The sequence below is a fragment of the Sus scrofa genome, chromosome 13 (genome assembly GCF_000003025.6).
Source record: "Sus scrofa isolate TJ Tabasco breed Duroc chromosome 13, Sscrofa11.1, whole genome shotgun sequence".
NCBI classification, from domain to species: domain Eukaryota; kingdom Metazoa; phylum Chordata; class Mammalia; order Artiodactyla; family Suidae; genus Sus; species Sus scrofa.
This window is the reverse complement of record NC_010455.5, coordinates 135,915,052-135,931,700: the sequence shown is the minus strand read 5'-3', so window position 1 is coordinate 135,931,700 and position 16,649 is coordinate 135,915,052. Positions and strand designations below refer to the sequence as shown.

General features: G+C 44.8%; 1 protein-coding gene across 1 annotated transcript in view; it reads left to right on the top strand.

Annotated features, from left to right (window-relative positions):
* The window catches only part of KALRN (kalirin RhoGEF kinase), a 623,278-nt gene that overhangs the window by 345,372 nt on the left and 261,257 nt on the right, over positions 1-16,649 (top strand). The window contains 4 exon segments of the mRNA XM_021071254.1: positions 4,134-4,316; positions 5,522-5,640; positions 8,764-8,830; positions 9,633-9,742. Coding sequence (XP_020926913.1) covers positions 4,134-4,316; positions 5,522-5,640; positions 8,764-8,830; positions 9,633-9,742 — 479 coding nt within the window.

The following is a 16,649-nucleotide window of genomic DNA, read 5'->3' as shown; positions in this document are numbered from 1 at the left end:
GAATTCAGATCGCCAGCAAAGAGAATACTGGGCTTATCAGAGAGGCCCTTTCTATGAGAAAAATAGAATCTAAACAGGTCAGATAAAAGGTGGGCATGTTTCTATAGCTGAGACTCTTAAGAGGAATATAGCTCATGTGTGACAGACATTTCTGAAAGGCTTAGTTTTTCACGTCAAATGACAGACTCTTCCCTCCCGTGGAATGAATATGAAGATGTATCTCAAGAAACTGTTTACCCACACAGGGAGCTCAGTAATTCCATACCTACCAAGAATGTATCGGTGAGTACTAGGCACATCAGCGATGAAAGGCCATTTGGAAGCTTGTAATGAGATTATAAGAATTATATCACAGTTAAATCATAAGAACTTGTGAAATGCGCTAAAGATACTGAAAGGCCTTTTTACAAACTATATTCAGAGTAGGGGAAGATGGTATCATGTTAACTGATCAAAGGAAGGAAGGAAACGGAGTTCCCTGGTGGCTCAGCAGGTTAAGGATCTGACGTCGTCACTGCTGTGGCACAGGTTCAGTTCCTTGCCCAGGAACTTCCACATGCCACAAGTGTGGCAAAAAAAAAAAAAAAAAAGAAGAAGAAGAAGAAGAAGGAAGATAAAAAATAGAAAATTGGAACTACTGTCTTTTCCAGTAGATAACATAGAATTCAAAATGAAAGGACAAATGGACTTTAGGGGACACAAGAAGCCCAAGATAAGTGAGATGTCAGTTCCAAATGTTCAGGCCCAAATGAATTCTATTCCCCAGAGGTTCTCTTTGTCCACAAAATCATGTCCACATTTCTGAACCTAACATGCAAGCACCTCCACCATCTGACCCCCAACCTGTCAGTCTATAAAAGTCACTCTTCTTGGTGGCAAGATTTGAGTTTCAAGCCAGCTTAAGTTAACAAAGGGGAAAAGATAGTGTCTGGCTGTATGGAGAAATAAAGAAGATGGAAACTATGTGGCTGGACCTCCCGGGAGCCCAGCCAAAGCTGAATGACTCAGCCCAGTGGGAAGAACAAGACACGTGGCCTAGTCTCACCTCTGGAGATGGACACTGGGGCATCACCCGGGTCTCAGCAGCTACGTTGCCTGGCCCACTTGTCACAGGGACCCGGGAACATACCCACCACTGCTGTCATTCAGCTTCTTTTCTCTCCTCTCCGCTGCTTGTTTTCACTTCTGCTCTGCAACCAGCTACCCAGTCCCTGTCTCCACATTCACATCCCCAGGAAAAAAAACCTTGATCGGCTCCGAATGTTGCCCTCATCCCTCCTCAGTCAGAGCCTCTAGGACACCTGGGATTCACTGGCTGCGTATCGACAGGCTGTCCTTGTGGGACAAGTTTCACCTCTCATTTCATCAGCAGTGGCCAGGCATGTGGCAGGTCACATGGTGCCACTAGAGTCACCCACATGTAAGAGGTTATGTCAGACTGCTCAGCAGGGGCTGTGGGCATGGCTGGGGTCCAGTTCATGGGTTAAATCTTCTCATCAAATTCTTCCCTCAGTTCTTGTTGGTCTAGCTTTACTTACCTCTAAGCACAATATTTACTCACTCATCCTTTTATTCAACACTTATGGTATGCCTGCTAGATATCAAAGATACAAATGAACAAGGCATCTTGCTTACTTCTTAGAAGTGAATGGTCTAGGGAGGAAGATGCATAAATAACAACGGGGAAGTTACACTGGGAAGGGTGTCTTCCCTCTGATTGTGGGGAGGAAAGGCTTGAAAGCAGGGACTAGGAGGAGCCTCTGACCACAGCAGGGGGCGGGGCAAGTAAGGTTCAGCAGGGCTGGAATTGAGGGGCCGCAGAGAGCAGTGGAGACAGTCACAGAGGCGGTTGAGACCACATGGGGAAGGGCTTGTCTGTGCTGCTCCTTTTGCTTTTCTGGGTTCCACACATACCTGGCATGCTGTCACTCACAAGCCATTCTCCTCGTGGACTCTGAAGCAGAGTTTTAATGCTTCAGGTTGTAATTTCCTCGATAGGGCTGTTCTGGTAGGATTGCTGCTACCAGTTGGCTAATAACACTCCCATCTCTTGCTCAAGTCTCTTGACCAAGAGCAGAGAATATATATGTATTTCCAAGACTTTTATATAAAGATGGATTTTTTTTTTCCTTTTTATGGTCTCACCTTCAGCTAGGTGTTGAATCAGGGCTGCAGCTGTGACCTACGCTACAGCCACAGCAACGCCAGATCCTTAACCCATGCACAAGGCCAGGGGTGGAACCCACATCCTCACAAAGATGAAGCCACTGAGCCACAATGGGAACTCCTAATGATGGATTTCTTGATTATAGCTGCAAAAATTAATCTCTGTTTTTAGTAAATACCAAACCAGAGAAAAATTGGGTTTTTATTGAGGGGTGAGGTGGGGGAAGCCCTAAATGCTGTAAGATAGAAGCCCCTGGAATACCAGGTATCTTTTCTTAACTGATTCCTAGTGCTATTGTTCTTTGCCTTTTCATAGTTAAGGAGGTGTTTCTCCTGACCTCATAACCAGCTTCTTTTCTTTATACCAAAGCCCCTCTGGCCCCTTGTCTCCCAGCCTTGGGGACCAGCCCACTGTCCTGAGACTAGAAGGGCTCAGGCGTGTTGAGTGAGTTGCTGGAGAGCCAGACCCCTGGCTTTGTGGTGGCCACGTCCTGCCCGCGTGCCTCTCTGGCCAGGAGCTCTCTTCCTATGGCATTTCTTGAGAGGGTCGGTCTCTCATGGGAGGAGCTGTAGATGAGCCTGGGAATGTCAGGGTGAGGGTGGTGACATGAAGAAAGAAAGGCTCTTCTCTCTGTTCTGCTGTCGTGCCAGTGATACTCTGCCTCAGTTTCCCTCAGTCATCCAGGTTGTAGCATGATCCAAACCTTGGATCTACTCTCCCCCAGTTGAAAAGGTGAAAGATGACCTCTCAGAATTCTCTTAAAATCAATCAGACTTTTCTGATATGTTTTAGAGTTTCAAAACCCATCGCTTCTCAGCCTTTTGGCTAAGATTAAGTGTAGAGTTTCAAAACCCAAACATAAGATAAAAAATGAACAAGCGTTTGCTTGTTGGAATAGCCCTTCCATCTCCCTATCACCCACTGTACATCCCACCTCCCTCATAAGACCTTTCCTGCCCCTGCCAGCCCACCTTCATTCCTCTCCTGTTTGAAAATTCCTGCAGTGTTAACTGTACGTACTTCTTATTTTGACCTTCAATTACATAGTGCCCTGAGTTCTTTAACCACTGGGTGTGAAAATCTGTTCCTCTAGAGATGGAGACTATCCAGGGGAAATGACTATCTCTTCTTTTGTTTACCCTCCAAATCTCTCCTCACAGCCCTCTGCACAGCGGTGTAGACAGAGTAGGTGTTGAACACACTCCTATTAGAAATGAAATTAACCCACTTAGCCCTGTGATGGATGTTAGCTTCATTCACATCTCTCTCTCTCTCTCTCTCTCTCTCTCACACACACACACACACACACACACACACACACTTCCTGGTGGTAAAAGGGACAGATTTACTCTTAAATCTACTGGTTAGATTTATTTAGATCCTGGAAGTGCCAATTCTCCAATGTTTAGAGAGGCTTCTTCAAGCCAGTCCAGTGAAGGGAGAGACCAAGAAACTATGGGCCAGAGACAAACAGGCTCTGTCACTTACAGATTGTGTGAACTTGGAGAAACCCTAGGTCTCTCTAAGCCTCAGCTTTTACAGTCTGTAGTTCAAAGAGACCCACACCACCTCCCTCCACCTGCCTCCTGGGGTTGCTTTAAAGCTCAAAGGAGTCTCAGATGTGACATTAACATACTCTGGAAACTGATGAAATACTGTATTAACATAAGAGAGCCTTACATCCGTGACCATCCTGTGGCTAGTGTTTATTGCTTAGGAGTTCTCGCTGTGAGTACCTTGTCCTGGACACATCCCACCTTGGGACCTTGGGCAGTGCTCACGGCAACCCTGTGATGTAGGTGCTGCTGTGATTCCTGATTCACGGGGGAAGGATCTGAAGCATAGGGGGTTTCAACTGTTTGGCTCTGGGGTAGCTATAGCTGCTCGGAGAAGGAAAGAGGGATGGGGTGAAGGGCCAGGAGAGGAAAAGTAAGCTAGTAACTTACCACCATCGTTTTTGGGGCAGCAAACAAAGGAGAAGGTGAAGCTTCTGATTCAGCTGGCTGATAGCTTTGTGGAAAAAGGCCACATCCATGCCACAGAGATCAGGAAATGGGTGACCACGGTGGACAAGCATTACAGAGACTTCTCCTTGAGGATGGGAAAGTACCGGTACTCCCTGGAGAAAGCCCTAGGAGTCAACACAGAGGTAGGTGTGGGGCGGTCCGTCTGGGACAGCCTCCCTTCTGACGACCTCAGTGCTGCTGCCCATCCCCATGGGAGGGAGCTGGGTTTACAGAGGCCTCTTCCCGAGCTGTTGACCTCCAGAGCCCTTGCTTTGTGTGGTTTTCTCATGGTGGGCTGAGTCTTGCTGAAGCTTGGCCTCCAGCCCCCCCATGCCTTGGTTACATATGCGAGACTGGCTGGACAGTTGGAGGACCAATGGCTATAGGAGATAACTGTTGACTTTGAGGATTAAACCCGTTATCTTGGCTTCATCAGGACTCTCTTCCACCCAATTACGTTAATCAGCAAATGATTAGAGTCCCCAGCATGTATAATAATGCTCATCCAAGAATAAGGGATGCAATTTGTGTAAAGTCTATTTGACATTTCAACTGAAAAGAGATACTATTTGCCAGGAATCAAAGGAAGATTGACTTTTAATCTCTTCTTTATAATAGGGGTCAGTAACCTATGAATTAAGAGCTAAATACAGGCTGGCATTTAATCTGAGGATTTCTAATTCTTAAATCTTCAAATAGGCCCATGCCCTGAAGCAGAGCAGACCAGAGAATAAAGTCATCAGACCACTAAAATTGGGGGAATTAATGTCTCTGCTAGGCTTTAACCTGTGAGATTTTTTTCCCTAGGAGTTTTCATCCTGTATAAATACCAAACAGTAGTTGAAATAAGCAGGGATGGGCAGTTAGTAAGTTCAGTAATTGTTCTATCATTTAGCTTTCTATTTCTAAGAAAAATTGCTTGTTTAAATAAAAATATCTACTTTTAATGTTTTCCCTTGACCAATGAAAACTTATGTCTTTATTTCTGTTTCACATCTTTTTTAATGATTAATAATCAATTTTGGATGTGTGTGTGTGTGGTGTATCTAATCAGGACCAAAGTCCTTAGAGAAATGTGACACTAATTATTAAATGTGTTTATTCATTTTCTTTGTTGTAGATATTAGCCCTGAGCCTATATAACTGAACATTTTATACTTTTCTTATTTGAGAAAAAGATTATCCCATGAAGAAAAGTGCTTGCAGGTGGCGGGCAGTGGGATTGCCCATCTTCTCATCCTTCTCCATTTCACCTTTCTCTGTTTTTCCCCTTCACCACCTCCCCCAGCTCCGGGGAGCTCCTTTCCCCAAGCATCTCTAAGGTGACCCTTGTGATCTCTCTGTGCAGGATAACAAGGACCTAGAGCTGGACATCATCCCAGCAAGCCTTTCAGATCGTGAGGTCAAGCTCCGGGATGCCAACCATGAGGTCAATGAAGAGAAGCGGAAATCAGCCCGGAAGAAAGAGTATGTCTGGGGCGGGGCTTCCACCCCAGCTGGCAGGCTCCCCTGGCTGTGCTTGGTTTTCACTGCCTGCCACCTGGCCCTTTACATGCCTTGATGTATCCCCATGACCACCTACAGAGGTTGGAATGGACAGATGTGACACATCCACCCACATCTCACACTAACACAAAACCACAGGGCATCGGACAGAGGGAACGTGAACCATGTCAGCCTTATAAACTATGTCTTGATCTCTCTACTCCCTTTAGATTGTTGTTACACAGTTCCATGTAGCCAGAGATATGCAAGGGCTTTATGAGGCGTATCCTGAAAGATTCCTTTTGAGTAATGCTGGAAAAAAAAATTAGTGTATCCTAAGATTAAGAAGCCCACTGTAGCTGAATTTATATACGTGCTGCAGGACCACAGGTCCCTTGGAGCTAAAGAAACTCAGGCTAGTCTGTGAAGCCAGAGCTGGTGTTTCATCTGGGACGTGCATTGCTTTGTGGGCTGCTGTAACAAAGTGTGACCAGCTGGGTGGTTTAAACAACAGAAATGTGTTGTCTCTCAGTCCTGGAGGCCAGAAGTCTGAAATCAAAGTATTGGTGGGGTTGATTCCTTCTGAGGGCTGGGAGGGAAGGTTCTGCTCCAGGCCTTTCTCCCTGCCTTATACAGGGCTGCCTTTGGGTTCACATGGTTTCTTCCCTGAATACATACCTGTGCCCAGATTTCCCTTCTTAAGGACACTCGTCATTTTGGAATGGGGACCCACCCTACTCTAGTGTGACCTCATCTTAGCTAACTGCCTCTTCAGTGACTCTGTGTCTAAAGAAGGTCACATTCTGAGATACTGGGGCTTGATATACAACATATGCATTTGAGGGGAGACACCATTCAACCCAGAACAGGTCAGGAAACGAGAAGATGACATTTGGCCAGGTCTTCCTGTGGGCTATCTCAGACACCGGATAGCCAGAGGATGGCAAAGGGGGGGGTAGAAAGGAAAACAAAGCAGTGTAGAGGGCCGAGGAGCTAAATTATGAAGAAAAACAGGGAAAACTGCGGGAAGCAGATGGAGAAAAGAGGAGAAGGTAGAAGCGTGCCAGAACGCAAGGCAGTAAAATCAAAGACAACTTTTCAGAGCACATGGGATTATGTTCCTTCTGATCTTCCGTCTTTCCTTGTTTACTAAGTACTTACAGTGGACTAGGAACTTTGCTTCCATGATCTTGTTTAATCCTTGTAGCAGCCCTGTGTGATCAGCTGTTTTATTTATAAGTATGGAGTCTGGGGCTTAGAGAAGCAAACCTACCTCTAGTAAACAGCAGCCCAAATTCAATTCCTGTTTGTCAGACTTCAAAGCTCATACACTTTCCACGCTACCAAGAGGGCAAAAAGAGTAAGAGAGCGGCTCGTTAGCTCCTGAAAACAGGGATTTTTTGAATCAGTACTTTAATAGAAAGGCCCTGGCTAGAACAATGTATTGCTTTAAGGAAAATCCCACCAAGATAAAAGTCTCAGACCAGGTGCTACTTACTTTAACCTTTCTCATGAAATTTCCAATAGGGGACACTTAGGAGCTAATCTTCAAAATGTTTATGAACACCTCAGAGATAGGGATTCTCATTATGAAGTACTGTGAAAAATTGACATAGGAAATCCAAGATAAATGTATAAATATATACTTCGTGCTAGATTAGAAATGATTGCATATCATAGGCCAGCTGGGAGGCACCATTTCTAATACAAATTTGGGATAGAAAGAAAATGACACAGGTGCATACAGTGAGGCCACACACCTTAAGTTTACCCCCTCCCGAGTACACTGTGTAGTTTAGAAGGCCCGGGAGGAAAAAATCCCCCCCACCCCCACCCCCGCACCCACCGCAGGCATGTAACCATGTAACACAAACTTCTCTTTATGGGAGACTGAAGAGAGGTCACTTGACATCATCAGTTTGTGCTGTGCTTGAGATCTCACACTTAGCTTCATGAATAGCAGTTCGTGATGTGAAATAGACCCTTTAGAAGCTAGAGGTCATTCAGAGTTCCCTGGTGGTCTAGTGGTTAGGGTTTCGCACTTTCACCACTGCAGCCCAGGTCCAGTCCCCTGGTCTGAGAACTGAGATCCCATATCAAGCTGCTGTATGCTGCAGCCAGGAAAAAAAAAAATCATTCAAAAAGAAGCCAGAGGTCACCACACTATAGCCCTCAGGCCAGATCTGGCCAACCGCCTGTTTTATATAGTCTGTGAGCTGAAAATTATTAATATATATATATATATATATATATATATATATCCCCACCTGTGGCATGCAGAAGTTCCCAGGCTGGGGATTGAACCCACACCATAGCAGCGATCCAAGCCACAGCAGTGACAGTGCTGGGTCCTTAACCCACTAAGCCACCAGGGAACTCCCTATTTTTTATATTTTTAAATGGTTGAAAACTATCAAAGCAAGAATAATTTGTAAAAAAACAGACAAAATTCTTTTCTGTTCATACATAATTTTATTGGAAAATGGCCATACTTATTTTTGTTTTTACATGTTGTCTGTGGCTCCTTTCACACGCAGCAGCCAAGCTGAGTGGTTGTGACAGAGACTGGCCCACAAGTGTTTACTATCTGGCTGTACAGGAAAAAATTCGCTCATGCCCCAGTCTTGGCAGTGGTGTCTTGGACATCTGTTTGTGGTTTTTAAACCTCATTTAACCTATGGTTCCATGAACCCGTTTGGTGTATATCAGCAATTCTGCTAAACAGGGATCACCATCCTGGAAACTGTAAGAGAAATGTAGGCAGCTAAGTTCATGTCTAGTTGGTGAGAATGAGTGTGTGATGCTGCACACTTGTGCACACACACACGTATCTGAGAGCACACACCTATCAGCATAGAATCACAGCGTGGTAGAAGTGGGGCAGAAAAGGGGGTGAGAATATGGACCTAGCAAGCCAGGCTTGCTGAAGGGGCACAGAGAGGATGATCAGACTGAGAGGGACTCAAAGGAAAAGATGCATGTCGGTAAAGTTGAAAAATAGGACATTCGAGAATGTCACAATGCTGGTGGTGGAGGGCAGTGAGGTTTGAAAGAAGGGAACGTATCACATGTCTAACCAACTAAAACCCACTTGTTTCCTTCTAGATTCATTATGGCAGAGCTGCTCCAGACAGAGAAGGCATATGTGAGGGACTTACACGAGTGCTTAGAGGTAAGCTTTGCGGTGATCGGTTCTCAGCTGTGTTAGAAAATAACCTCCTTGTGGGAGTTCCCGTCGTGGCTCAGTGGTTAACCAATCCGACTAGGAACCATGAGGTTGGCCTCGCTCAGTGGGTTAAGGTTCCAGCGTTGCTGTGGTGTAGGCCGGGGGCTACAGCTCTGATTAGACCCCTAGCCTGGGAACCTCCATGTGCCATGGGTGTAGCCCTAGAAAAACAAAAAAAAAAAAGAAAAAAGAAAAGAAAAGAAAATGACCTCCTTGCCACATGGAGTCCTGGAGAGGAGCCCGCTACTCTCTGTCATCTCCCAGAGCCTGAAACAAACAAACAAACAAAAAACCAACCAGAGGCTGTCTTTCTCCAGAGTCAGTAATGAGTGCATGGGAGTTGTAAGTGCTCTGGAAAAAGAACTTTTCTCGGACTGGAACTAGACCCAGCCAAAGAAGCATAGGAGACACTTGAATTCAAAATAAAATCCATGACACAGTCAGTGAATTTAAGTCTGAAAATCTGCATCTTCCCCCCTACGCACAGTCAAACTTAAGCACATATAATCAGTGTGTGTAATTTGTGTTCTTGCTAACATCTGGGACGTGAGTTTCCCCAGCAAGGGTTCAAGATAATGGAGCACCCAGGCTGTCTGTCTTTCTGTTCTGCTCATTGGCCAGCTCATGTTTTACACTCTCCACACATTCCCAGTCTGAGCCTCACCCCACAAGTTGGAAAGCCCCCTGCGTTTTGTGTGTGTTCCCTGTAGCAGTGCTTGCCACTGACGGAGCTGTTGCTGTCTTACAGACCTACCTGTGGGAGATGACCAGTGGTGTGGAGGAGATCCCCCCCGGGATCCTTAATAAAGAGCATATCATCTTTGGCAACATCCAGGAGATCTACGATTTCCATAACAAGTAGGTGGGGCACATGTAGGGCCATGAGTACCCAACCGCAGGCCTTCCCAACAAGCTGACCAAAGCTGACCAGGAAATCTCACCTGGTGGGGGACTGCCTGGTAAACTCTCCCAGTCAGCTGTTGTCATCCTTCTTTCTCACTCACCCCTCTTTCTCTACAATAGTCCAAAATCCTAGTGGAGGATGACGTCAGTTGTTCAGTAGGGTCCCTCCTCGGTGTCCTGAGGGACCTAACTGCCAACATCTTCAGACCCAAACAGAATGATAGTCAGGCTTTGAGGAAATAAAAGTAGCTTTTCCTCATTAAAACTGTGGGGCATCCTAGCATTAGAATTCCTCTGAGGGTAACCCTTCTTCCCTGTGGGCCTTAGGTTTCCAATCTCATTAAAGTTTTTTTTCAACCTATATATTTCCTCTATCCCCAACTACCTCATCATCTGTACCCTCAGCCAAAGCTACAATATATAGAGAGACAGACAGATATATGCATATACACATACACATTCAAAATACCTAATGGAATATATTTATTGACAGCTTATAGGGGAGAACATCAAGCAAACTCTGTCTTATTGAGATAAATAGAATCATAGAGCCCTAAAACCTCACAACGTATACTTTCCAGCTCCCAACTTGATTTAAGTATCTTCCACAGCACACTAAGCATGCTCCATCATTAACAGAGGGTCAGCAAGCACCTTGATTGATTACTTATGTAACCAGCTGAGGGGAATAACTCCATTTCCAAAGTATGAACAGAGGGAACCTCAGGACACAAGAAATAATGTTGACATAAAGTCCTAGAGCTCTCTCAGGACCCTGTTGCAGAGAAGGGCCGAGCTGTCTCAGGACCCTGTTATAGGGCACAGTCCAGAGGAACTAAGCTAGTCAAGGGTTTGACCAAGGTAGGTCATCATGCCGGAGATGAAACTGCCAGCTCACAGAGTCTCTGAGGAGGCTGTGTGCACCCTGAGGCAAGACTCTAGAATGGCCCTATGCATAGAGCTTCTGCAGTGATGGAAATGTTCCATGTCTGTGATGTCTAATAATGTATCTAGTGGACCTGTGTGTCTGTCAAACACTTGAAATGTGACTGGTGCTACTGAGAACTGCATTGGTAACATTATTTAAGAAATACAGGTGGCAAGTGCCTACCATACGGGACAGCCCAGCTCTAGAAAAGGAGACCTCAGTCAGTATGGCCCTTTGCTAAGAGCCGACTAAGAGGCAAGTGAGAGTTGATATAAAAGGATCCTGAATTCAAAAGGTCTAAAGATGGGGTGGAGAGTCATTCCTCTCTTGTCAAATCCTGATGACTAATCCCCTGTAATGTATCAAATGGCATGAGTTTAAAGAGAACATAAAATATGTAGCTCCCATGATATGTTAACCTTGTCAGATTATGAAAGCAGTAATCTCTAGGATGAAAATGTCTTCTGACTTTCTGGAGCACTTCAGGAAAGCTCCCAGTCTTTCTTTTTTTTTTATCACAGATTTTTAGCACTCTCCATATGGTTTGTCTGGAAATCTCCAGACATAGAAATATTCCTTCCTCATGCCTATTTACTTAATAAGATCCCAACAAAGCCATTCTTGACCATTGATCCCAAATTCCATCATATGAGCCCAGCTAAGCGTTATCCCAGAGCATTATCCCATCTCCCCCAGGACACCTGAGAAGACATCAGCCTGGAAAGCAGTAAGTTATGTTACTTTTCTCTTCTGATGTATGATCTCTGGGATTTAGTTGTATTGTTACCAAATTGACAAGGGGTAGAAATCTAGAGATCACTACATGTGCTTCCTGTGAGCCCTGTTTTTGCCAAAACAAGGGGAAAGGCTATTCATTTCAAAATTGACCAATTGTAACAAAATATCTGACATAACCATACCTTATTCTTGTTTCATGGTATCACTCTAGTAAGTCTCAGCAAGTAGTTTAGTAGTCTTTTAAACAGCTGAAAATCTACCTAGTTACAAAATAGAGTTCTAAGAAACCCATAAAGTAAAAACTTCAAGCTAAACCATATGGAATGTTGCATTCTGCCGAGAACCAAATTCAATGATTAAGAATATAGAAAATGTTACCTATTTATAAAATCGTAAAGCAAGAAGGAAATAAAAACCAGCCTCCAAGCAACTGAAAGAGATATTACAGAGATAATGTCCTGTCTTTTCATAGGAACTCCTTTCTATCCTTCCTGAAAGCCACTTTTCCTCTGGCTTTTGCTTTTTAGGGCCGCACCTGCAGCATATGGAGGTTCCCAGGCTAGGGGTCGAATCAGAGCTGTAGCCCCTGGCCTATACCACAGCCACAGCGACTCAGGATCCGAGCCATGTCTGCAACCTACACCACAGCTCATGGCAACACCGGAACCTTAACCCACTGAGCAAAGCCAGGGATCGAACCTGCATCCTTATGGATGCTAGTCCGATTCGTTAACCACTGAACCACAACAGAATCTCCAGCCCCATGGCAACTCAGAAGCATCAAACAAGAATCAAGAACTTGAGTAAGTAGCTTGATACTGGCAGCATACAGTAAAACCTGATAGGAAAGACGAGAGATTAACCTGCCCGCCAAAATTAGGCAGAAGAGTCCCCCCAAATCACTGTGGTCAAAGGCTATTTTGTATTGGTGCAAATGACCCTATGTCCCAATAGAGAGCCCAACACAGCCACTGCATTACAGTTTAATGTAATAATATATTAGGATTAACCCTGAATCATTCATATATTCTGCATGAAGAAGCAAGGAAATCTGTAATGCATTTAGAAAGCTATCCACCCAAAAAACAAAAAAGTGTTTTAAATTATCCACAATTTAAGGTAACATGCAAGAAAATCAAGCCGTAAATTAATTCCCTACAGGATCTGGAGGACTAAGGCTTTATTCTGCTCATAATGTATGATTTCTGCTTATGCCATACAAATTTTGATTAATGTAGAAAGCACAACACCTCTGAAATAACTAATAAGTAGGAGATAAAATGGCAAGTAAGCCAACTTTTAAAAATGCAGGAACCGTGAACCCCATAAGAGACTACGTCTTCCACAGTGTATCCCCTGTGCCTGCACATGTAAACTTTTAGTATTTGTTGGGTGGATGAATGGATGGGTGGGCTTAAAATAGAATTACAATTTGAAGACCTATGGTTAATGCCATTCAAGTCATAATTCAGTCTTTAGCTTATGAAAGTCTCAAGGTATGGAAAACCATTAGGTGTGATTTCCCTCCCCCACCCCATTCACTAGCAGGACCTTCTACACCAGCAAAATAACTGAATGTCCAAATGAAGGAGTTTCCTGGGCATGTCTTAATGGAAGACCAGACATTGGTCCAAAGACCCATTTGCTCTTCAGGAATACTTTTCTGAAATGGTCACTTTTTTAACCTGAAAATATCAAAGGGTTCTTTTTTACCCCAATTGTTTACAACTTTTCAAAGTAACCATTTAACAGAAAAGCAGACTCCTCTGATTTCTGGTGCATCTCTTGGGCATCTGTCTGTACTTCAGAGAGAGAGGGAAGGAAGGAGGTAAGACTGAGAGGCAGAGAGATTGAGAGGCAGGGGCATTGAAACTGACACTCCTGCACCACCAGATGAGCTGAGCCACTGGGAAATTGGTTTCTAGACCAAGGGTGAATATGTTAAATATCTCAGCTCCTTAGTATTGATCCTTTTAAATGGTGTCACTTTGAAAAATGGCAGCCAAGGTTAGTTGTGTGTGTCGCTTTTATCTGGAACCTTTGTCTCTATAGGTATTTTAAATGGAGGCGTTTCCAAGTAGCAACATTTCTACAAAGAAGAACAATTTAATATGTAGAACTTAATACCTACAAGTATTGGTTTTATTACAAACTGGAGGTTTAAGTGGAATGATACTTAGTTTTCTCTACTATCCCCATTTTCTTTTTCTTTTTCTTTTTGTAAATTATTTTTATTTTTTCCGTTTTAACTGGTTTACAGTGTTCTGTCCATTTTCTACTGTACAGCAAAGTGGCCCAGTCACATATACACATATACATTTTTTGAATTTTTATTATTACTTTTTTAATAGTTATTTCCCCAGTACAATTTTTTTTTCTACTGTACAGCATGGTGATCCAGTTACACATACATGTACACATTCTTTTTTCTCACATCATCATGCTCCATCATAAGTGACTAGGCAGAGTTCCCAGTGCTACACAGCAGGATCTCATTGCTCATCCATTCCAAAGGCAGTAGTTTGTATCTATTAACCCCAAGCTCCCCAACCACCCTACTCCCTCCCCCTCCCCCTTGGCAGCTACAAGTCTATTCTGCAAGTCCATGACATATACATTCTTTTTCTCACATTATCCTCCATCATAAGTGACTAGATTTAGTTCCCAGTGCTATACAGCAGGATCTCATTGCTTATCCATTCCAAAGGCACTAGTTATTCTATTAACCCCAGATTCCCAGTCCATCCCACTGCTTCCCCCTCCCCCTTGGCAACCACAAGTCTGTCCCCCAAGTCCATGAGTTTCTTTTCTTTGGAAAGATTCATTTGTGCCATATGTTCGATTCCAGATATAAGTGCTATCCCATTTTCATGCTACATCTCTTTTTCTATGAAACTGAATGTAAAGACCATGAGATTTATCTACTCAAAAACTAGACCCATTTCTATTGCCTTTTGTTAGGCATTCCAGGAGCACTCAGATGGGGTGGTATAGTCCATAAATAGATCCCCCAATGCTAATGGTTTTGTTACTACTGTCTCCCCACTTTGGCCTATAACTTGTAATGTGGGAAAACCACTTATTTTCAGCTTTCCTTATATTAAAATTCCGGCTCTGGTAAGGGTAGCTCTTTAAAATGATCATCAGCTTCAGCTAAATCTGAACTTTACTTTTTCCTTTTGCGTTATTGGAGATCTGGCCATAAGTGAGTCTGGGCAATAGCATTTTTATAAAATCTCTGCTGTCAGGGCTCAGAGGGTCTTCCTGACCATCAAGTACAAATATGTCCATTTACAGATAAGGACACTGAGACTCAGAGGCCGGTGAGTTGCCTGATATGTGACACCCCTGTCCCCAAAGATGAGGCAATTCCGGGGGCAGGGGGGTGTCTCCCACGTCAGTGCTCTCTCCCATGCCCCCATCCCATGGTCCACCAGCTGGCATTGCCACATCTAGATAGTTTGATTCATATCTAACCAGTTTCCATGTGGGTCCTCAAATTTGAAGACTGCTTCAACCCATCTCTTCCATAGGAATGTCATCCAGGTCACACTCCCTTACAGCACTAACCTGAAATAAGTTTTCATCAAAGCTTGGAAAGGGGAGTTGGGGACCAACAGCCAGGGCTGGCCAGCCCTTCTGCATACTCCCTCCTCCAGGCCCAGCCAGAAACTGTTAGATTTGGCCTCAGCCACCCACTGTCCTCCCAGCCTGTGTTCCTGAACCAGAGCTCAGTGGGGCTGAACCAGGAACACCGGCCAGGCCCAGGGCAGCCTAGCAGGGCACCGGTGGCCAGGGCAGCCGGGAGCAGAGGATGGTATGCAGCAGGGGGAGAAAACAAGGTGGGGCCAGAGAAGAGATGGGAGATGCTGGTGAACCACTGAACCAGGCCCACATCTCTGTGGTCTTCCTAGAGCTCCATCCTAGGGTCAGGCCTATGCTGGTTTGGAGATGGAGCTCATACCCAGTGAGGAATCAAACCCAGGCTCTGCCCCTGAGTTCTGGGGATTAGTGAGGTACTGGTGAGAAGACAGAAGTGATCACAAATGCAGTTTAAAGGAGCAAAGAAAATAGCTTCTGCTGGAGGAACAGGAAGCCTCCCCACAGGAGGGGCATTTGAGATGGAATTCAAATAACAGGGGGGATTTGTACAGCCAGAGGCAGCTGCCTTGATGCTGGAGGAAGGTTTGAATACAGGGCCTCACAGGGAGGAGAGGAGTGGAGTCTAGCAGAGAGGCTGAGGGGCAATGGGAGGAGTTGGTGAGTGAGTCTTAATCCTGGGTCAAGCCAGAGCATCACGCTCCTAGTGTCTTGTCACTTGAGACTGAGGCACAGGAAGGGAGAGGTGGTGTAAATGGGAAATGGTGATAGAGGGAGCACAAAGGAAGGAAGGAGAGAGCCAGGGTGAGTGGGAGAAAATACTTGGGTGGAGAAGTGAGAACAGTGAGGTGGGTGGACTTCAAGCGGAAATTGATGGGGAAATGAGGGAGAGAGGAAGGGGGGAGGTGGCAGGTGGAGAGCGAGAGAGAGAGAAAGGAGGTAGTTAAGGATGAGAGGGAGGGAGGGACAGAGATGGATAAACCTCTCTCAATTGCAGGCAGAAGCACCAGCAGAGTGCTTTTTTCAAACATTTTTGATCCTGAACTATAGAATGTTATGTCCTGATATGCCTATGTTTATATATTATATATAATAGGACAATTAAGTTCTCCAGAATAACACCCTCACTATGCATGACGCGTTCTGATATTTTGGATATCTTTTTCAATGCTGCTTTGCACCCACAAAATTGATTTTACAACCCCTTGAGACACAGTGGGTTGATCTGTTAGCTACAAGGTGGGAAGCTGGCTCCACCAAGTGGTGAGAAAAAGGATGTGCAGGCCACAGCCACACCTGGAGGCCCGCACAGGCAGGCTGTGCCTGGCTCCCTCCTCCTCCTCTGCCTCTCCTACACCTTCGCCTTCTCCCCCACGCCCCCCATACACCTGGCTTTAAAGTATGTATGTTCTCTGGAGTGCCTGTCATGGCTCAGCAGTTAACAAATCCCATTAGTATCCATGAGGACTCGGGTTCGATCCTTGGCCTTGCCTAGTGGGATAAGGATCTGGCGTTGCCATTAGCTGTGGTGTAGTTTCAGAATTGGCTTGGATCCTGCTGTGGTTGTGGTGCAGGCTGGCAGCTACAACTCTGATT